The sequence below is a fragment of the Semicossyphus pulcher genome, unplaced genomic scaffold, assembly GCF_022749685.1.
Source record: "Semicossyphus pulcher isolate SPU_LCO1_2020_fin unplaced genomic scaffold, fSemPul1.0.p SCAF_24, whole genome shotgun sequence".
Lineage (NCBI taxonomy): Eukaryota > Metazoa > Chordata > Actinopteri > Labriformes > Labridae > Semicossyphus > Semicossyphus pulcher.
The window spans coordinates 3,939,027-3,962,157 of NW_027211698.1; the positions used below are offsets into that span (position 1 = coordinate 3,939,027).

General features: G+C 44.2%; 1 protein-coding gene across 1 annotated transcript; it reads right to left on the minus strand.

Moving 5' to 3' along the window:
* Nucleotides 1-367: 367 nt before the first annotated feature.
* LOC138603609 (zona pellucida sperm-binding protein 3-like) lies at nucleotides 368-7,047 on the minus strand. Its single transcript, XM_069675477.1, has 11 exons — nucleotides 6,625-7,047; nucleotides 6,456-6,558; nucleotides 6,005-6,123; nucleotides 5,812-5,930; nucleotides 3,954-4,057; nucleotides 3,206-3,383; nucleotides 2,989-3,106; nucleotides 1,207-1,298; nucleotides 1,037-1,131; nucleotides 570-698; nucleotides 368-495 (listed from the first exon to the last, which is right to left on the minus strand). The coding sequence occupies exons 1-11, from the start codon at nucleotides 7,045-7,047 to the stop codon at nucleotides 368-370; spliced, it is 1,608 nt and encodes a 535-aa protein (XP_069531578.1).
* Between the last annotated feature and the right edge of the window lie 16,084 nt (nucleotides 7,048-23,131).

A 23,131-nucleotide genomic window follows, 5' to 3' on the forward strand; every position in this document is an offset into this window, starting at 1 on the left:
TTAAAAAAACAGTAATTTTACCTTGCAGAAAATGGATTTACTGCTCTCCCGCCGACTGCTCGGATTGCTTAATTAGTTTGTTATTGTGCAACTTTGGTGTTTTAAATGGTTAATTCTTAACCTGACAACACAATAAAACACAAAAAAAGTGATACAACAGCATTATAGACACCTCCGTGTTCTGCAAGCAAAATTGCTATTTATGTCAATGGAGTCTGGTGGCTTTGAAGAAAGCAGTTTGACGGTAGTTTCTGGTTAAAGAACAAGCCTTATCTTAACTTAATAAAAAGGTAAGGTGCTTATTGGTTGTTGGTGCTCTAGTCAATAAAAGGAGAAAATATAGTTATAAATGTTGTATTCTCTTTAATCAAGTCGATACATCATGTCCAGTGGGTTTGCGTGATCTGCTGCAGATGACAGCACCCATGAAAACCAGCAACACCACAGCCAGCGCTGCACCCACTCCACTCAGCAGTGCGAGTGATGAAGAGGAGGCTGAGGAGCAGAGGACAAACATTATAATATCCCATCTAGCATCAGTGATTAAGAGAGCTTCTGATTAATGTTACCTGCTTGGGTCACTTCACTGGTTTGCAGCAGAGGAGCTGGCTCTAGAAGAAGCTCAGTCAGCTCCACCTGCAGGATGCTGTACTCCAGCAGGATGGGACCCAACGCAGCCGTCCCCTCCCACTCCACATCTGGAGGAAGCCCTGCTCGTAAAATAAAGATCTACTTAGCACATTTAGCCAGCTGATCCAACCATTTAGGATGAGGCTGAATGGTCGGTTGGATAATTAAAGGCATCAGCTCAGAATCAATCCAAACGGCATGTGTGCCAAATTAATTAGCTTGTTTAAACATGAGTGGAACCTCTGCCCTAAGCCAAATTGACCTAAAAAATACATGTTTGTAATACATTTTTGATCATTGCACCAAAAAGAAACAACTTGTATGCACAGGAGATGGTACCACAACGTCTCCTCTGAGTAAAGAAGTTCCCCGGTGTGTGATGCAGTGTTGCTTCTGTAAACCGTACCAGCGTCTGCTGCAGGACTTCTCCTCCGTCTCTGCCCGCTGCAGCTGCTCTCACAGCAGTCACACACCTTATTTTCTCCACCTGATGCCACCCATCTGTCCAGAGACAGAATATATCAGACACTGAATAAATCATTTTAGAGACATAGATAACTTGATGCTCGAACTGACCTTTCAGCTTCAGTCAGGAAGGAGCAGGCTTTGTGCTGCGAGTTGAAGGGAACAGAGAGCGTTGTTGCTTTCAGGTGACACGTGATGTAGAGCTATGAGGACGTTAAAAGGACATTAAAAACATCAATAATCAGTATTTATTTAAATTTCTGGTATTTGAAATAATGCACAGACTGCATATCCACTGATGAAACCTTTCCAAGAAGTTTTCATTAGTACATGCAACATGTGTGCTAACGTATCAGCCGTCAAGGTATCAGCCGTATCTAGCTGTCCGATAATATAAAGGTCTCTTATTGGCAGCGCCTATCACAGGGGCTATTTTGGCATCACTTTCGTCCATCTTTATATACAGTCACCGGTCAAGACGGACAGCATGAGCAGAAGAACGCAGTCGCAACGTGATCGAGTCAAATTGTTTACATGGTACAATTTGATCAATTTATGAAAAGAAGATGCAGCACTCTTACCTGTAGTATCCGGTCTTTATAAAGAGAAAAGACAAGGTGTTAGCAGCTCGTCTAATAGTGATATTATTGGCCAGTTTATATAACCTGTTCACAAAGTATGACAGTGAATTGTATCTGTATTATCTTGGCACAGACGCAGCCATGATGATGTTCTGCTCTGAGACCGTATTGAGTAGTAACGAGTACGACTGATGAGGCTTCTCTTTGGGGGCTTTGATGTCGCGTGTTGCCATAGCGATCACATACCGGGGAGCTTTTTGAGTCGTCCAATCATGATTCCCAGTTTGTGCTGCTTACATACTTGATAGTTAGAAACTTGAATTTTATCATTTTATATTTAACAGCTAACATTCAAACTTATGAACTCACACAAGTCATCCGAATCATCACGCCTCAAGTTGAGTCTCGAGTCATCAAAACATGTCTCTCTGTTGAGATGTCTATGGAGCATTTTAATTCAGATTGGGCTTTTAAAACGATTAGAATCGGAAGATGTAAACCCAGCTATTGTAAAAAAAAAAATAAAATAAGATTGCAGTTCACGGCCTCCTCCCTCTCAATTCACAGCGCTGAGCCCCTGTTGGCTCTGCTGCTCACACAGGCATGCATTTTTGGAGCTCGGAGCATTTTTAGCCTGTTTTCTCTGCGCACAAGAAGCAGACTTCATAGAGGAGAAAGACTGAGCCAGGTTACCATCACACATGAAAGTTACCTGACGCAGTCATGACGGATAGTGAAAGTAAACAAACCTGCATTACAGACAAAAAATATACAATATCCCCCTGGCCCTCATACTCCTCCAAAACCTCAAACAGATTTTATTTCTCTAAGTTTATTTCAAAAGCAGCCTGTTGTATTTGGAAGTTGGATTTCCTCTTTGGCAAAAGTTAACGTCACGTTAAGATTCATCCAAAACAATGTTTGCCCAAGTTATGAGTTAATACTGGCTCATATTTATGGCACAGCTCCGTTCATACAGGATATTATAGTTCCTCTGTTTGATGTCACCTGAGACGACGCTCATTTCCTTAGCTGGAACGTATTTGAATTAATCCCAGATAGTGTTGCTACAGAGGGGATTATGGCCTTCAAACAACACTTAATTAAAGGGCGCATTAAGTGCCAACAAAACAAAAAAAAATAGTCGAAGTAACACCTTGTCTGGCGAGAATCAAGCGGCCACATCGTCTCTGCAGCTTGAGCGGAAAATAGAAGAAAAGTCGGGAAGAATAACAGCCTGAAAAGTCGCATGTCTGCCTCTATGATACATGATCAGCACTTCTAAAGAGTATAAACACATCGCTGTACTTACAGAGTTCCTGTGATCTTGGTGGAACCTGAAGGCTTTCAGCTGGAAGTGAAGTTTATCCTCCTGGCTCCGCTGCATGAAGTAAGACTTTCCTCCTGTCAGCTTAGCATCAGTTAAACACCTTAAAAGGTAAAATACAGGAGCAGGATTCAGACTTATAAACACATGCACGGGACAATAAATGCTCTTAAAATGTTTATATTCTGCATGAATTTCTCACCCATGGTTTCTGATGAACGCGTAGCTAGGTTGAGAAGCAGGGTCGGAGGTCACCGTGGCCACGCAGCTGTCCACATACACCCTCATCGGCACGTGGCGACCCTGCAGGACCGCCGCCTCCATGTGCATCACGTCACTCAGGAAGTAAACACTGGAAGACCTCTGCGCCTGCCAGTCCTCTAATCGAATACAGAAGAAGTGGAAAAATAATGCTGGGGCCATCGATCTGATTAGAGGAAGCTTAAATGATGCCTGTGGGGGAGAGTGGGGCAGTGAATGGGAAATACATACAGGAACAATAAGAGGAAAGTGCTTTAAAAAGAAGGAATAAATGAATTACAGATGCAGCATCATCATTACCTGGATGGGAAACAGATGCATGAAAGAAGTCGCTTAAAACTTTTAGAGTTTGCTTCCTAAGATGGCGCAACCGCTACATGTAGCATGTAGGACTTAATTAGACGGTATAATCAGCTGTTTATTGATCACTGTATTGGGTCTGCTGCAGCCTGCGAGGCCTGTAATTTCATCTCATCACCATGCATCAAAAGTTCCACCGCTTGTTTATCAAGCCGCTGCTTAGCATCTTAAACAGTCGCAGCAAAAGTCTGCAAGGCCTCAGAGTGATTGCAATTAGCCGCCGTCGCTAGGGAAATTAGCCAAACCGTCTGCCGCAAATCCAAGTTTCACACCACACAAACATCAGCTCATAAGTTTTGTCTCTGTTCTTGACGCGTTTTCTCTCCCACCTGTCATGAGACGCAGGGAGAAGTGCAGCTGCTGCTCCGTCAACGTGCTGGAGGCGTACGTCGACCAGGTAGGCCTCAGGGCGCTGCTGCTCACGTAGTGCCTCCTGCGAGGACAATTACAGGAAGGACGGGGATTTCACCAGAGAGGTTCATCAAGGAGGAAGAAGAGGAGTGTGCTTCTCACTCAGAATGAGAGACAGGAGTACAGAGATGACAACATAACGCAGGTAGACAATGATTGTTTCTGCAGGGCTCACTATGTTAGAGTCATGATATTGTTCATACCAGGTAGAATGGAGGTTAAAAAGTATTAAAGGGGGAGCCTGCCGTTTAATTCTTGGCCCTATTTTTACATATATTTAGGTCTATATGACTAATTAGTACAAACAAATCCCGGAATTGCTCCTGTAAATCACTTCCGCCAGCAGCCTTAAAACAGGCTGTAATGGCTCTAACTAAATCTCAAAGTACGTCCACTAAAAGGTCTTTCATTTTGCAACTGACAGGCTCAGATTGTCAGTCTAACTGCCTGACAACTTTACGGAAAAGATCCCAACAAATATAGACGTTTTTGCTCAGGTGAAATCCTTTTTGAAAGCAGAAACATCCCTCTCTTCAAAGCCACCAGACTCCATTAATAAAAACGTTGATTTTACCTTGCAAGCGTACAGGGGTTGCTGGTCTACTTCTGACTTGATTAGTTTGTTTCTTTATGTTATTGGATTGTGTTAAATGCAAGCTTATTCTGTTAAACATCAAAGTCACACAACAATATAAACAAACTTACAGGTAGAGGCAGCAGTAGGCCAGCAACTCCTGCCAGTTAAACATGCATTTTTGTCAAAGGAGTCTGGTGGCTTTGAAGAGAACGGTGTTAGAGCCGTTTCTGGCTCGGAAGAAAGCTTTTGGGAATTTTTCTTGCATTTATCGTTATTAGACAAAAAATATGTTAAAAAAAAAAATAGGGCCTACTTATGAAATAATTAAATTCCCCTTATTATGAAAGAAACCCAGTAGAGGTGACACATTTACTGTTGTAGCACTTTTTCAGTACTTAAGTAATGCAATCTCAAACCAGTTAAAAATGACTTATATTATCATATACGATCTACTATTGGAGGCAGTAATTGCATTGCATGTTAACGGTGTAATGTTGCTGACCAAAGTACGTTTAATAAAAGTTCTTCTTTCGCAACTGACAGCCTCAGATTGTCAGTCTAAGTGTCTGACAACTTCACGGGAAGAAACCCTAAAAAGACACACCGTTTTGCTCAGGTGAGATCCTTTTTTGACAGCAGAAACAGCCTCTGTTGAAAGCAACCAGACTCCATTGATAAAAATGGTATTTTTACCTTGCAAGCGTACAGGGGTTGCGGGTGTACTTCTGCCTTGATTTGTTTGTTTCTTTGTGTAATTGAATTGTCCTGGATGCATGCTCACTTGGTAAAACATCAAAGTCACACAACAATATAACATTTTTTACAGATTTAGGCAGCAGTAGGCCAGCAACTCCGGCGAGTTAAACATGCATTTTTGTCAATGGAGTCTGGTGGCTTTGAAGAGAGTGATATTACAGCCTCTATTGTTAGAACTCTTTTTTTCTATACTTAAAGTAATGCAGTCTGGAACGAGTTGAGTAGCAGAAAATTAATAGATGATTGACCAATTAAAAACAGTTATATTATATCAGTATTAGCATTGCATGCTAACGGTGTAATGCTGCGGTCTAAAACCTCTTCTTACAGCTTATGTCTGTACACATGCGTCCAAACAACCTGCAATCACAGCCTAAAAAGTTTCTTAGTAAAGGTGTCGCTCTATGCAACGTCTTCTAAGAGCTGCAGCTACTCTGCTTTACCTTCTGTAGTGGCATTGAATCACCACCTCGGCATGGTTGGTCTTTAAAATGACGGTTCTGCCGATGGGTGTTGGTGAGTACGTCAGAGTAAAGGAGTACACGAGGGCCTCTTCTGTCATCTAATCAGAATCAGAATCAGTTTTCTTCCAAGTACACAAGAATAGTTGGACACTTAAAGAAGCAGAAAACACACCGTCAAAGTGCTGCCGCAGCTCTGCAACTCCGCCTGAAACTGCACGACGTCGTCAGCAGTGTCCAGAGCTGCACAGCCTCCTAAGGTCAGATCACCCGGACGGATTAACTGACCATTACCTTAGAACAGAGGGGGGAAAAGCAGCAGCTTAAATCAGAACCATTACAAAAGGCCATTTCTTTTTCAGGAGCAGTCAATAACACTCAGGCACAGGACGAATAAGAAGGTTTCCCACTGTAAAGTCAGCAGCAAAAAACGCTGCTTCTCGGAGTGCAGAAATAAGAGGAAACATAATATTGATCGCTGTGCCATTTGCAGTAATCAGCACAGAGTGTCCCATCTTCACCCGGTACATTCGATTGTCCAATTCGGGCCTCTAACCGGACCAAACATCAGAGCACTTTTAATGCACCGCTGTGAAAATCGATGATTTCAAACAAGTAGCCATTACCTAGGAAGTTCTGTTTGACCTCTACGGTGACCTTTCCTTCTCCGCACCGCACTGCTATGCTGTCAGCCGACACAGGCACCCTCCGCTCAAAGTTCACCTGCACCTAGGACAATTTTTATTTAATTAAACTCAACTTAAAACATGGAAACATAAAAGATTTTTAAATTACCTTCAATTCCTGCTTGACAGGCGGGTTCAGATCCGGCCCTCGAACCAGCTCGATCAGCTCGTGCACTTGGACGGTCTCCCTCGCCTCCTGCTGCTCCGAGGTCAGCTCTCTGGCCTCTGATATCTGCGGGTTTGGAAAACTTTGCTCCACAAGACCCTGGACCGGTTTGTGTTTTCTCACAGCCGGGTTCCAGATCTGGTAGACCTTGAGGCGGTAGCTGACCCGGCCGCTGTGCTCCGTCCGGTTTGACTGATGATGTGTCGTCTGAGGAGATCTGGGCAGCTGTGCGCTTGTTGCCACTCGTCCGTGTGTGTTCAGAGTCTCATTTGTGCTGAAATTAAACAAGTTTTGTGAAGCCGCAGAGAGATTTCCACCTGACAGGAGAAGCACAAACACAAACTGAACCACCTCCCTGAACCCCATTACAACTTTTCACACAAAAACCTGAGTTTTAGGGGGGTTTTCAGAGAGCTGCTGCTGTTTGTCTTTTCACCAACGCTAAGTGAGGAGAACCTGGCTGAGGCCACGCCCACTCCTAATGACTTGATTGGACTCCAGCTGCAGGATTCAGTCTTTCTGTCCTCCTTTTCTGTAAGTAGAGATGCAGATAAGGGGCCATGCAGTTCTCGGCTGTTGTTCAAAACTTTAAAGAAGGGCTGAGACAACTTTGATCCAAAGACTCAGGATCCCAGCTGAAAGTTTGATTCAAGGCCCGGTTGCTCAAAAGGTTTAATCCGAATAAGATTGGGAAAACCGCTTTTTTTTCATCCCAGGATCAGGTAATCATCTTACTTTTATCATGGTTTTCCAAAGAAGAACGGCTAGGAGCAACCTGATCCAGATACAGACTAAGGATTACCAGAGCTCTAAATGGGACTTTAAACTACCTACTTTGTCCACAGGGGGCGCCAAAATCAGCACAAAATAAAAGGACAAAACATTACCCTAAATCCAACTCTAAATCTCTTTATCTTCTATGTCACGGGAGCTGTTCAGCAATTAGAGTGCAAAATTTAAAGAAGAAAAAATCTTAATATCAACATGATGATGAAAAAATGTTGTGTTTGAGTAATTTAATACAAGAACCGCCAACGGGTCAAATTTACTCGCAGCAACTTTTTTTCCCCAGGGAATATTCAAGCCCCCCACTCTTTGACTTTTCCTAAATGTGTGTTCGGTAGCGCCCCCTATTGTTAAAAAATGTCAACATAAAGCCAGATTTAAAAAATGGCCATTTATACCGAAAACCTCCAGCGGGTCAAATTTACCCAGATATAGAACGCGTCATTTTCGTGCTGTTCATTTCACACGTCTAGATTGATACATTGTATGTTGCTATGGCAACGCCTTTTTTTTACTACTGTGTGTCATCAAGTTGCTCATCAAGTCATAAACTCCAATTCAACCTGGATAAGAGGAAGAGACGCATGAATGTAAATCAGGCCTTAGATTTCCTTAGTGCCTCGAGTGAAGGTGAGTCTGATGGTGGGAGGTCTCTGGACTATATGTGGTGTTCACAAAGTGCTTTGCAAATAAAGTTTATAGTTATATATATATATTTCATTGTCATGTTGTCATTTTGGAAGCTGCATAAAGACACCATCTAGCATTTCATTATACAACTTTGTGTTTTAAATTATAAATAAATTAACCTTGTACCTTGAAAATCAATACATTCTAATAGCGAGTTCATTTTACCCGTTGGCGGGTTTAGGTATACTGTGACCTCTGGCGGTTCTAGTGTTGAAAGTTTATTGACATTTTGTCCAAGTCCAGCCTGAATCCTCCTCTTCTTGGATCAGGGCAAAGTTATTCCAATCCTACGCAAAAGTTTCAAAAACCAACTGGAGGTTTTATCCGGCTAAAAAACAAGATTATATTTCCTGATTTTATCCACACTTACTTTTTTTTTCTTTTGAACATCCTGTTATCAAGATCTGATCCAATAGGCCTACGATTTCCTTTGAACAAGCGGCCCAGCGTGGATTTCTGGGACCAAATGCAACAAAACTTTTAAATTAGTATCACAAGGTACGTACTGAATAAGCTTATTAAAGCTCCTGTGAGGAGTCTTTCGCTGGTTATGAAACTGACTGAAATTAATTCTGATGACTCTATTTGATCTACAAAAGCAAACCAGACCATCAGCAACAAGACTGATTAATTCTATATAGTTATTTTTAATGCCTGAAGCTGCTGGCGGGGGGGGTAGGTGTCAGACGTAGCGAATAACTGCACGCTGCCTTTGTTTACATTTTCCAGGACAAAATCAGCAGAGAGATAAGAGGTACGGCTTTGTCCACAGGGGGCGCCAAAATCAACACAAACTGAGTTCCTCACAGGAGCTTTAAACTCGATCTGTTCAACCGTTAAATTGATTAGAAACACATAAAGTAGCATTAGGCTACATTTATAGCCACTATGTAAAAAAAAGGTGTCCATAAAAAAGCTTAATAATTATTTCACTATAAGTTATAACTTTATATTGATTGCAGTCACACAGTAGGGTGCCATTCTTTTAGATATACGATATTTTAGTTTGTTGTCTCCGTTCGGAGGGAAGAAAGTCAGTAAGAGCCAACAAACAGCTTCAAGTGCGATCGGACGCTGGTGTTGACAGGCTTTTTTTGAACCCTCATCATCAACAAGATCCTCGATGTCATCAATAGCATCAATATCATTAAGGTCAGAGGTGTTCATAAAGAGCTGGGTCTGTAGCTTCTTCTTAAAGGTGAAAGGGACTCTGCGGACCGAGTGGAGTTTGGTAGCTCGTTCCACCACCGGGTGACGACTGAGGAGAAGAGTCTAGCTAGAGACTTAGGGCCCTGTTGTGATGGGAGTGTAGACCTGGATTAGGGCATTCAGGTAGGCAGGAGACGTTTGTGTTGCTGTTTTGTAAGCGAGCAACAGGGTTTGAATTTGATGCGAGCAACAGCTGGGAGCCAGTGGAGGGATATGAGCAGTGGAGTGACGTGCTGTTTTGGGTGCTGTTTTATGTCTCCTAAAAAGACTCCATGGTGGTGCAGTGGTTAGCGCCTCACAGCTAGAAGGTTCCTAGTTCAGACATGGGGGGTCTTTCTGTCTTCTCCCTGTGCATGCGTGGGTTCCCTCTGGGTACTCCGGCTTCCTCCCACAGTCCAAAGAAACAAACATTTCAAAAGTTTGTATCTGGATGAGACTGATCCAATCGAATGTTGTTTGGAATAAACGCAAAAAAAAAGAGCAGGAAAATGGGATTTCCAAATCTGGAAAATGTTGATCCATTTATGTCAAAAGAAATCATTAAAAATGCGTGTGTGGAAAACCATGAACAAAGCTGAACTTTTGTGCATTCTTTAAAGGTTTTTAATCTGCCGTCTGCCACACCTCCACCTGTCCTGCAGCTAACGAACAAAGACTTCAATAAACAGAATCATGTCTGACCCTAACAGCGTGTGGCGTTCACGGCCCCCCCGAGACCCATCACTCATCGCTCTCAGGGAGCTGGAACCTGCCCGGCGACACGGTCAGCAGTCTGCAGGGTTCAGCTCGTAAAAAGTGCGATTTACGATCCTGTGAGAGACTTCACAAATGTCACCACCGCCAAATATGTGTGCGTGTGTGTGACATGTGACAGGAAGCAGGGGGCGGGGCTTGGACTGGTACCAGCGGGCATATAAATCATGCACGGGTGAGATCTGGCAGCACAGCCATGTTTTAAAGCCTGTTTAACATCTTAGACAAGTTTTTAAAAGCTTCTCTTTTTTATGAGACACTTATTTTTATTTTGAAATACTCACCCTTGTCTCTGTCGTTCAGATCCCTGCTTCCTGTGTCTCCTGCCTCATGTGTCAACCCCGCCCTATTAGACTCACCTGTCTTGTTCCCCTTTGACTGCCTGTGTGCGACTTCCTTCTCCTCCTCCTTCGTGTCGCCTCGTTCCAGCATTTTCCAGCAAACCTGAAAAACTAAAACCTCTCTGCTGTAGTTTTTACCTCAAAGCTGGAGTACTTTTCTTATTATCGACCATCTGTACATTTTGCAACTTTCCCTCCCTCCCTCCCTGTAGCACTCAGCTCCTCTTATCTGTTTATTAAAAAGGCTCCATCATTTCCTTAAAAAGCTGCAGCTTTTAGCAAATGTTACTCTAATAGAAAAAGTGCATTTGTGGGGGACTATTTTCAGCGGCGGATTAATGCACATTTGATGCTACAGCAGCAGGAGAGTGCTTCTACAGTGCCCGTTAATTGTAATTAGTTATTTGATGCTATAAAAAGGGGGTGTGGCTTCATGATTGACAGCTCTATTGACAAATCAGGCTTCTGCAGCCGATCTGTTCCCGAGTAGCAGAGTAGATGAGGACTCAAACTTTCCATAACTGCTTTAGACCAACACAGGAAGCTGTTCTGCTGCAGACTGAGCCCACCTGAGGGCTCCAACGTGTCAAGGCTACGAGGTAAATGTGTGCAGAAGAGGAAGGGGCGGGACGTCGCCACCCGCCGATCTCGACTACACACACTCTTTCAAAAGACGCAAAAATCTTGACTTTAGGAACTTCTTCCAGTAAAAGCATGTGGATAAATATCATAATAAGATTTAATTTTAATAAACTTGTGTTCTAAAAGCTACATTAGTTGAAATTACTTCCCCTTCATACAGACACAGCGATCTGTGCTGACCTGCAGGAATACATTACAGCTCCTCTCTCTGTCAGGATCTCCCTGCAGACCCCGACAGAGAGGCTGCTATTGTCAGGAACAGGCTTTTATCTTCTGCTGATCAGTCGCAAAACAAAGAGAGGAGGTGTGTGTGTGTATGTGTGTTAGTTCAGGGGGGCTGGAGTGAAATCAGTCCATCCCTGCCAGTCAGGCCCCCTCTGCTGCCGATCCCTAACTTGGTTAGATGCCTCTAATTTGGCCCCGGGAGGGCCCTAATGTGGCCCCCTTGAGGGCTTCTGAAAGGGGCCTGGCAGCTTCCACACACACACACACACACACACACACACACACACACACCAGGCTGCTGCCACTCCCATCAGCTTCTGTTTCCAATAACCCTGCTGCATTTTGAGACAAAGACAGGAGGATGCAGGTAAACAGACAAATGCTCTGTTTAGACGATACGCACACACATGCCGCGCACAAACATCCACCAGATGGAAAACTGACAACGCAGATGCTCCGTGACAGTAACACACACGTGAACACACACTTCCTGTCCCCCCGCCACATTTTGCTGACAGCACAAAGTCATGCAAACAGCTCGATTTGGCCCGCGCCGCTCTGCACCATACGGATAACGGTTATGGAGGCTCATTAAAACATGTAGTGGGAGATGGATTAGTTATAGCCTGCTGTTGTGGTGGGCGAGCGGCGTTCGAGATCAGCGCATTTCTATGCGTTTTGTCAGCGAATAGTCTTTGCGTGGGACAGGAGATATTTCTGAGGGATATTTTGCCTTCCAACATGTGCTGGCATGTTTTTTAGACGCTGGCATTAGGACCGGTGTTGCTGCTTAAAACTATCTTTGTATGTTGGCTGGTTTTAAAGGGAGGACATGTGCGGATACAGGGGGGGAAGAATGGGGGGGAAAGAGGGGACGAGGGCCCCCATAAGAAAGCACTGATGGTCAAGATATGACAGTGTACGTATCAGTCCAGTGTCAGCTGTCAAGTTGGCGAAAAATAAAAATGCACATCTGCTTAGACTTTCAAAATAAAGGTAACAGGTCAAGGAAAAGTAAAAGACTGGTGAGACTTAGCTTGTGAGTATTCATATTTGCGTATAAGCTCAGTTAACGTTGTGAAACGGTTGCAGTTTGGTTGAGGTTATGCACCATAAAGACTCATAGTTTGTGTTTGAATTTAAATAAGTACCGAATCGGTCCAGATATAAGAGGGTTTGTTTCCTTTGAAATACATCTGTAAAAGTGGGATTGTCTCATATTCGGGGCCTAGGCCAATATACTTTCACAACAGTAGACGCCAACCGTCACTCGCAGCTACAGAGCCAGGGGGATGAAAGCTGGAGAGACAACAAAGTGGCTCAAAAGACGGCCAGGTTAATCAACAACTGAGGTGGAGTTATGATTAATTTTAAGATAATGGTGATCAATGCAGCCGAGTCATTAAACAGCTGTCAAGCAGCCAAGAAACAAGGTGTCACAGACAAGAGGGCAATGTCTGAAGACGGCGAGCCCAAAAAGTGCTAACAGTCTTAGCTAACAGATGCTAACAGAGGAAATGGTCCTCAACACGGCTGCTTCCAAGGCAATTTATTTCATTTAAACTTTAATCTTAAAGATATTGAAAACATGATTTTATTTTAAAGGTAAAATCAAATTGTTTTCTTTATTAAGATGATGATAAGATTTTCATGTAAATAAATGTCTGTTAAGTCTCTATCTATCTCTGAATGAGGTAACACAATAGTGACTGAGCCAATGGCCCACTGATGAAAGCCTTTGTATTCGCAGTATATCGGATTTTTGTGGACTGGGTGTCTGGTGCGAAATTCACAGAAAAAATCCCAAGCGGCGCCCAGTTAGTGACGCGTTTTCCATCAGCCAGCAGTGGTTGGTCTGCCAGAGAGAGTAGGCGGAGCTAAGCGGCTGCTTTTCCGCTCTCTGCAAGTGTTGTGAGTAAACAGTAATCTACTATGGCTGAACAAACAAAGAAAACATTGATGACTACAGTTTGTGATTAAGTTTGTGTTCTGGATGACCCTTACCTAAAACACTAGAGGAGTACCTCAAGTGTTTAAAGTGTTGGTCCACCGACCAGGTGTGTGGATTTGTAGGGAGTGAAATCAAAGATGAAAGAGAAAAGAAGAAGGAGAATAAGTTTGAGAGTGCTAAGAGAAAGAGACACACTCTGACGGGAGGAGGGAGGAGAAAGTGAAAACAAAGGAGGGTAGCAAGAAAAATATGGCGGGGGGTTCCTGCTCGGCCCGTCCCGTCGGGAGCAACATGAAATAACAACACGCTGTGGCTCTGATTCACGGGCCAGCAGCGTCCATTTCCAACAAGTCTCCACACACTGGGAACATGCACAAACACACACACGCAGGGAGCTAATGGACTGTTATTAAAAACATGCATCACACCACGTCACCTAGCGACCACACACACACACACGTCTGCACTCTGCTTCCACACACTCCGCTGGGATAATGATCTCCCCGCGCTGCAATAGCAGCTGATGTATCATTTAGCTGAAAGCCACAGTGACACGGCGAGGCCACGGTGACACAAACACACTCCGACGCTAACGGCTAGCTGAGACATGAGCTAAAAAACACTCTTTTCTCTTGGTACTGCGCACACGGGCGACCTCATTTTTATCACAACATCCGTGACATTTCTCATGAAGGGATCCTCGTCTCGCTCGAGAGCCCGCAGCCGGCCTTTGTCATAATATAAAGGTCTTCAGCGCGGGATGATTGACAGGTGTCATCCCCCATTGTAGAGAATCAGCGGCTGACCTTTGCCCTTAAGCCCGCCCTACATCATGGGCTCCGAAGTTTCTCTCCAGGGAGAAACTTTTCTTTTTTGTGCTATCTGATTTTGGTGCTATGCAGGAAAGAATCTGATGATATTTAGCTGCGTGCGTCGCCGTGGGTCCCTGTGTCCCCTATTCCCCCGGCCTTTTCATTCCTATTCTCCCTCCATCCTGCAGAGCTCTTCCTATTTTCCCTCCATTCTTTAACCCACCTGCTCCCACATCTCCGGTCTGCCTCACTCCATACCTATTAGAGTATTTCCTTTGTTCGTTTGTGGATGACTTCACTTGATATGTATTTTTTTTATTCTATTCATACTGGACAGAATTCGTCCATTCGTCGTTTTTTTCTGCGACCCACTGAAAACAACTCCACGACCCACTTTTGGGTCCCTGACCCACCAGTTGAGAACCATGGCTTGAATGTTTGCTTAAAAAAACTACTGATCTACTAACCTAGTAGAATTCAAATATTGCAACTTGATGTCACATGAGCTGCTTTAGTACTAATGTAATCTCTATTTACAGATTCAACATAGAAATACAGGAAGTGTTCTGGTTTCTGTTTTGAGTGCGCTTGTAGTCCGAGTAATATTGACCAATCACGTATCAGCAGGCTGCGGCGTATGCAGGAAAAAGAGTCCGTGTGGAGAGCAAAAGCAGGCGTAACAATTGAGCTTCTTATTGATCCCTATAAACAGACGTCTGCATGCTAACAGCTAACAATCTGTTCTAGAGCAAGAATTCAACTTGAGACAAATTCGATTGATGCTGTGTCGTGATTTCCCGACTTCCTTGAATGCAACATAAATGATGGATCTGACCTCAGTTCAACAAACGTGGAAAATATCTCTTTAAGGTACATTTACAACAGGTAAAAAATGTGCAAGTGATTTGTGATGAAGATATTTGTATCTGCTGTCATTCGACTTCATGAAGGAACAAGATGTTACCTTTGAAATGTCACATCTGCCTGTTCTAGGTGGAGTTCCCACCTGAATCACCTTAGCATGCAAGCCATAGTATAAGTTATATGGCTGAGTACGACCTGTAGGCTGTCACTGTTAAACACAGGCGACGAGGAAACAAATGATGCGAGCACATTAACATAACACATGTTGGTGCTTTTAACCAGAGTGCCTTTTTAAACGCGGGCGGCCCCGTCGGGAATCAAACCGTGTTAACAGTGTCACAAATCATGACCTCACTGACACCTGTTTTACACCCTGGCTGCATTTTTAAATGTTAGCGAGCTTTAAAGGACATAAATGGTGTGGAGGGCTGTCTTCCTTATATGGGCGTATAAAGTGTGTGTGTGTGTGTGTGTGTGTGTGTGGGAAGTCTCTCTCTCTCTCTCTCTCAGCGCCTGAGTCCTTCTCACTGATGCTGCAATTCAAGCCTTTTGTTTAATAAACAATTTGTCAGTGATGTATCGAACGCCCGCTCTAATTTGATTGTGTGTGAAATGTGTATGAAGGTGGCTCCCTCCTCCTCTCTCTCCTCCTCCTCTCTCTCTTTCTGTCTCTCTCTCCTCCTCCTCTTTTTCTTTCTGTCTCTCTCTCCTCCTCCTCCTCTTTTTCTTTCTGTCTCTCTCCTCCTCCTCGTCCTCTTTTTCTTTCTTTCTGTCTCTCTCTCCTCCTCCTCTTTTTCTTTCTGTCTCTCTCCTCCTCCTCCTCTTTTTCTTTCTGTCTCTCTTCCTACTCCTCTGTTTCTTTCTGTCTCTCTCCTCCTCCTCGTCCTCTTTTTCTTTCTTTCTGTCTCTCTCTCCTCCTCCTCTTTTTCTTTCTGTCTCTCTCCTCCTCCTCGTCCTCTTTTTCTTTCTTTCTGTCTCTCTCTCCTCCTCCTCTTTTTCTTTCTGTCTCTCTCCTCCTCCTCCTCTTTTTCTTTCTGTCTCTCTTCCTACTCCTCTGTTTCTTTCTGTCTCTCTCCTCCTCCTCCTCTTTTTCTTTCTGTCTCTCTTCCTACTCCTCTTTTTCATTCTGTCTCTCTCTCCTCCTCCTCCTCCTCTCTCTCTTTCTGTCTTTCTCTCCTCCTCCTCTTTTTCTGTCTGTCTCTTTCTTCTCCTCCTCTTTTTCTTTCTGTCTCTATCTTTCTGTCTGCCTGTCCCTCTCTCTCTTTTGATCTGTCTGACCCTCTTTCTGTTTGGGTCCCTACCTGTCTCCCTCTCTCTGTCTTTGTGTCCCTACCTGTCTCCCTCTTTGTGTTTGTGTCCCTACCTGTCTCCCTCTTTGTGTTTGTGTCCCTACCTGTCTCCCTCTCTCTCTCTTTCTGTCCCTACCTGTCTCCCTCTTTCTGTTTGTGTCCCTACCTGTCTCCCTCTTTGTGTTTGTGTCCCTACCTGTCTCCCTCTTTGTGTTTGTGTCCCTACCTGTCTCCCTCTTTGTGTTTGTGTCCCTACCTGTCTCCATCTCTCTCTCTTTCTGTCCCTACCTGTCTCCCTCTTTGTGTTTGTGTCCCTACCTGTCTCCCTCTCTCTCTCTTTCTGTCCCTACCTGTCTCCCTCTTTGTGTTTGTGTCCCTACCTGTCTCCCTCTCTCTGTTTCTCTCCCTACCTGTCCCCATCTCTCTCTCTTTCTGTCCCTACCTGTCTCCATCTCGCTCTATTTTGTGTCCCTACCTGTCTCCATCTCTCTCACTTTTGTGTCCCTACCTGTCTCCATCTCTCTCTATTTTGTGTCCCTACCTGTCTCCATCTCTCTCTCTTTTGTGTCCCTACCTGTCTCCCTCTCTCTCTTTCTGTCCCCACCTGTCCCCATCTCTCTCTGCCTGTCTCTTCCTGTCTCCCTCTCTCCATCTCTTACTCTCTCTTTTTTCTGTCTTCCACTCTCTCTGTATTTCTTGTGATTCTCTCTCTCTCAGTCTCTTGCTCCCTGTCTCTCTCTCTCTCTCTCTCTCTTGTTGTCTCTCTCTCTCTGCAGAACAAACACCAACACCCCCCCTTCCTCCCCCCCAGCAGGTGTGTGTTTTTGTCCTGTGTGTGTGTGTGTGTGTGTGTGTGCGAGCACAGGGATGAAGATGGAGGAGCGATCCTTAAGGGTTTGCAATTACATCTAAACGGCATAATCGGACATGATGGATGGCTGTTGCCTTTGCTCCATGTCTAGACCTCAGCTCCAGCAGTGCAACAAGGTTACAGGAGGGAGGGAAATGATGAAAGATTTAATAGTTTTGTTCTGTTTTTCTCCTTTGAAGTTCCTCTTTGGTGACCTCACAGACATGAGGACGTTTATATCCCAGAGATCGGGTCGTTTTCTGGGTGGAATGGGCAGAATAACTGAATAAAGCTGCCATGTTAGAGCTGTTTTATCAGGGAAATTGATATTTTTTTGCTTCACTTTTTTGGTTTAATCATCTTTATTACCTTTAGAAAGTCAATAATGAAGGAATAAACTTTTTTAACTTAAAAAAATATATCAATTTGCCTCCTAATAACATGAAAAAGACATTGCTGGGTGTCACCGTCACTTCCCGACTCCGTCAACAGGTGGCACTGTGGGACCAAAAGTTGCCTGCGCAGCACACGCTTCCAGGAGCTTCAGAGAAGGACAAACCACATGTAACACCTCCTAAGTGCAGGGTTGGAAGGTAAAATGAGGTGTGCAGCTCTGGTTTTCTTCTACTTCAGCTCTTCCTCGTCCTTATCTGTTGCTTACTTCTTTTCAGCAACAAAACCAGAAGAAGAGACGCGGTTAGTCCGACCACAACAGCCCTGCAAAGGAAGCAAAGAAGGGTCAGTTTAGGATGTGAGGTAAGATGTTAAACGGTGGTTTTGCTCTTGGAAGGTTTTTGCAATTACAACATCCTTTGACTTGACAGCAGTAGGAATATAAAGTAGGTGATTATGCGTGACAAATTTTTAGATTTAAAGTGATAAATTACAATTTTTCTTCACCAGTACTTCAGGTGTGGCATTACTGAAGGTTTAATGTTGCACTGGACATGCAAAAGCGCTAAAATCACAAGTTTTTGGTGTAATTTGTGTGAAAAAATGTCAAATAAAAGCTACACCAATTACATTACACCCAGAGTAACACCTATAAGGAAATGCGACAAACTTAACATTACATAAAAGTTGTATGCCATTAACTTTGGTACAGAGAGGACATATATTTACGGATCTGTCAGCCTTTAATTGAATACATAAGAACATTACATCTAGCAGTGACCTTTAACCTTTAAACTGGCTCCAGTACAGGCGAAAGCTAACGTCTGGGTACAATGGTTGAGCTGTCCCAGTGCAAACTTCCATCCATCCATCTATACCAGGCGTTCCCAACCAACAGGGTTGTTTAGTACCTGGCCGTGAAAACCCAATCGGTGTCTGTGACATGTTCCACACATACAGAGAGTACACAGGGAAAGGCCCACTTCGTCTGAACCGGGATTCCAAACCAGGAACCTTCTAGCTGTGAGGCGACAGCACTAACAACTGCAGTGCAAACTTTTTCATTATTATACTTACTGTCATTTATTTTATGTATTTTATTTTGTCGAGGGCTGCGATGGTTAGCGCTGTCACCTCACAGCTAGAAGGTTCCTGGTTCGAGTTCCTGGTCCTGTGTGGAGTCTGCATGTTCTCCCCGTGTATGCGTGGGTTCCCTCCGGGTACTCCGGCTTCCTCCCACAGTCCAAAGACATGCTCGTTAGGTTCATTGGTGACTCTAAAATCGCCCGTAGGTGTGAGTGTGAGCGTGAATGGTCTGTCTCTGCCCTGTGATTGACAGGAGGTAACCCCGCCTCTCGCCCAGTGACGGCTAGGATAGGCTCCAGCCCCCTCCAACCCTGAACAGGATTAGCGGTATAGAGGCCTGTGTGTGGTGAAAAAGCAGCTTGTAAACATGAAACGAAGACAGGACAGCGTCACACATTAAAAACAGACATCCTACAGTGAATGAGGTCAGTCAGGAACCGTTGTCGCCGCTCAAATTGTCACCAGGGAAGAAGAAAAGAAGTGTTGTAAAAGCATCACCCACCCACACTCTCCTTGTGCTTCCTCGCTTCCTGTCAAACGAATCTTTGATTGTGCTTGTTCATCTTGTGACATCACCAAGCTGGCTCCCAGCTTCGCCCCCACCGGAGCCTCATTACCCACAATCCCAGAGGTTGACTACAGTGTTGTCATCACCTAAAACGCCACCACTTCTCCCCCCTCCGTCTCCCTCCTTTTCTCCTCCCTGTTTTCTGCCTCTTCTGCTCGGCTGATCAAGCTGTCACTCGGGAGAATCACACAGATGTTCAGCGAGGAAAAGAAACACAAACAGCTCAAAAATAGAAATGATCCCCTGGTAGAAATACACATTTCATGTCCTGGGTGTTGTTGTTGTCACTGCTGATGTGTAAAACAGAGGAGAAGAAGAGATGGAGGCATGTCTCGCTAGTCAGACTCTTATTCACAGCCGATCAACAGGCCCCTCGTGCAGCTGAAACCTCCTCACACGACTTGAAATGAGCTCTGAAGCTTCCTACCTGCAGGCCGGACATGTTTTATGCCAGAGCTTTGATCAGATCTATAGATTTCCAGACACGGCTGTCATCAGCTTGATTTACAGAAAAAGACGGCGTGCGAGGGAGTGAGCGGATGGAAAAACGGCGGCCTCATTGCTGCGTCTGATTCTTGCAGCTGAGCTCAACAAAGGCTCTGCAAGGGGGGACTGTTGTGGGCATGTGCAAAAGCTAATTTCAGGCATCTGTACTTTAATGGGTACCTTTTTTTTGAAGAGAATATCTGTTCCTTCTTCTCCTTACCTTAAAATCATATGAAGGGAATTTGTTGTTTTTATTTTGCACTGCTGCACACCACCTTTTAGCAGGAAAAACTATCCGTGGGGAAGCATGAGGCCGACAACATGCTGTCATCGTCTGCTGATGATTTAGCCTCTATTAACCTCTATAAACAGACATCTGCATAAACCATGGACTGTATAAAAAGATGGCCGACATGACAGCTCCCTAAAAGTGAAGCCAAACCCTCTCTATCGCCCCCTGCTGACTGGCTGCAGTATAGCTCATAAAGCCCGCCTCCTCCATGTTAACAGATGGGACATGAGTCAAACTATAAAATCAAAATACACGTCAAATACATTTTTCTCAAACATGGTTTCTGTCATTATAGTTAGTTCTTGTTATGCTGATTTACGTCCAAGTGAGAAGTTTACTTTGCTGTTAAAAGGGGGCGTGGCCTCATGATTGACAGCTCTGCTGACAAATGGGGTTCATGCAGCGTTCTGTTCCCGAGTAGCAGAGTAGAGGAGGACTGGCGAGAGGAGACGTAACTGACACTAAACCTACAGTCATTAAACTATTCATAATAATGATTATCTGCGTCAGACCGACACACACACAAGAAGCTGTTCTGCTGTTAAACACGACGGCGTGCGGGATCTTTGCCGGTAAGTTAAGTGTGTGTTTTGGTTAGTGGAAGTGGCTAAGGCAGCTCTGCCTCCAAATGACGCCACCGTCGCAAGATGGCAGCGCCTGCCTCTGGGGTATTTTGGCATCAATTTTGTACAATGAGAGCAGCTGGAGACGCGTTGTCCATCTATATCTACAGTCATTGGCATAAACGTGCAGATTACAATTCCCTCGTAGAAGACTTCTCTCCACTACAGCTCCATTTTCCTGCTTCAGTTGTGAGTCTGACTATTAACTAACTATAAAACAAAGTCTTGGCCTGGCTGTGTTTAATCGCTTATCCGCTGGCTACACCGGAAGCCCCCCAAAAATTGACTCTCGCTCCCAGAGGCTGTATCGTCGTCAGACAATAATTGATGGTTTCTGAGATTGATTTGAACTTAAATGGATAACCTAAACCATCAGTGCATATCACTTACGACAAATGTAACATGACGAAAACAACAAGACGTATCAAGATGAAAAAGATTAGACGGGGGACTTGGCCAAAGAGAAGAAGTGTCGTTAAGGTGATCTAGAGCAGCAACTCATCCCCACTTAAACTAAATTACACACTGGAGTAAAATTAAGATCGAGCTGCATTTCCACCAAAAGTACCTGCGACTAAAAGGTTCTTCCAGGCAGTAATGTCTGCAGAAATGCTGCATCCCAAAATCCCTGTACGACCCCAAGAGCAGGGTGCTTTTGGGGGAAATGTACCCGGGACTTTAATTAGACCCTGTTACCCCTGATATACTCCAAAAGTTCCTCGTCCTTGGGTGTAGTTCCTGCAGTGGAAACATGGCTTTAGTCTCTGAAATATACCATAAGGTTTGGTTAGCTTTACACTGAAAAAGCTGGAAGAAAAGTCCGTCAGAGAGTCTGTACTTTTTTCACTTTACTAAAGTCTTTAGTTACACAAGTAATCTAACGTCTACTTTCACCACCTCTGCACTCATGCTCGTCCATTTCTCACTCCTCTCCCCTGCTGTCTGACCAGCTCTACGCTGATATTCCTCACATTCACTCTAAAGGTTCCTTTGGCATTAAAAAACCAGCGTCTCCCCGTCTGCAGCCAGCCATTAAAATGCAAAACACCCACGCCAATATGATCGTTGAGAACACGGCAGAAACAAACGACTGTGCGAAATAGCCGCTGGCAGAGAAATCACTCTCGCCCTTAATGTCGGCAGCTCGCAGCTCTGACAGTGAAAAACAGAGAGGAGAGGAAAAAGTAGTTTCACCCCCTCTTGACTCTCCCTGTGACATTCGCGGAGATATTTACCTTGTAAAGATCTTGACATTTCGCTGTGCGCTCTAATAACATCCTGAAATATGAATAAGAGTGCAGAGAGTGGAGAGGAGCCCCGCAGAGCTTTTGTTAACAGGTATTGATTGATACTGAAGGGGAAGGAAGGAAGGAGCGGGGGGCCACGGGGAGCCACTCTTTACTGATCGTCTGTTAACCTTGTCAAAAGATCCCGCCTGCTACCTCAAACTGGCCGGGGGCATCCTGAGCGGTCATCAGAGAGGCTGTGATTTCCTTATCAAAGCAGAAAAAAAATCCAGCCTAAAGCGTGATTCACGTTAGTCGGGAGATGTCAGACAGTTGAATCGATACTCGGATGTAGAAAGTAGCAGCGGCGGTGATACTGCTGTGAGACGGGAACAATACTGAGAGACTGATGGCTTTATCATCTGCACAGGTCAGGCTGGCTCTTCATTACTGCCACACATAAACGGGCTTCATCCTGCTTATATAACATCTTTATATTGACATGTTTGCTCTTATCAGCAGTCGTTTTATGTTGTAATAAACTGACATACACTTTGATTTTAACTCTGTCTTCAAAGCGAACCAAAAGGCCTCGTTACTGAACAACATTTTGAAGTGAATTGAGCTAAATTAAATTGGTTGAGTTAATCCGAGAGACAGCCGTCACTGAGCATTTTCACAGATGCATCAGGAGGTCAAAGCAGGAACTTTTATCTGACCTGGATATTATTTAACAGTGTCTGTATTTATTGACCGACTGTAAAGAATATTAACCTCCCTGACCCTTAAACAGGCAAAGCTATAAATAAAGTTTACACTCTTTAATATAAGTTTGTACCTGCAATCTGAAAGTTGTTTAGGTCTGTGCTTAAAGGCTTAAAAGTGTGAACATATAAATCCCTGTCTGCAAACTTTATTTTTTATTTCAACAAACTATCAGGCAAAGAATCTATGCAAGGATATGTCTTGATGCCTACAGGTGTTTTGCATTTGAGTTAAACTTACTTCAAAACCTTAAAACCTCAGCAGCAGGGGCAGATACAGACTTTTTTTGACTGGGGTGGCCCAACTGTGGCACTGACTTATGCAGGGGTGGCATGAAGTATGTATCCACACACACACGCAAATGAGTAGCATTTAATTAACCCTTCCTTCTAAGCTTAATTCTTTAAGGACTCAAACAGAAGATGTGTGGTCAAAGTAACAATTTAAAGTACTAAAGGAAAGGTGCCACATTGAAATGGAAAGAAAGCTACTAGCAGCCTATTGCAAGTCCCACCTCTGACAAGGCAAATAGCCAATCCTAGTTTAGGATCTTGGGGTGGCCAATCAGATTTCAAGGGGTGCCCAGGCCACCCCTCTGG

Coding starts and splice junctions, on each gene's coding strand:
- LOC138603609 (XM_069675477.1), bottom strand. CDS start 7,047: ATGGGGTTCAGGGAGGTGGTTCAGTTTGTGTTTGTGCTTCTCCTGTCA. Junction 3,107..3,205: donor GCGTTCATCAGAAACCATGG/GTGAGAAATTCA, acceptor TTACCTTTTAAG/GTGTTTAACTGATGCTAAGC. Junction 496..569: donor CAGTGAAGTGACCCAAGCAG/GTAACATTAATC, acceptor TCTGCTCCTCAG/CCTCCTCTTCATCACTCGCA.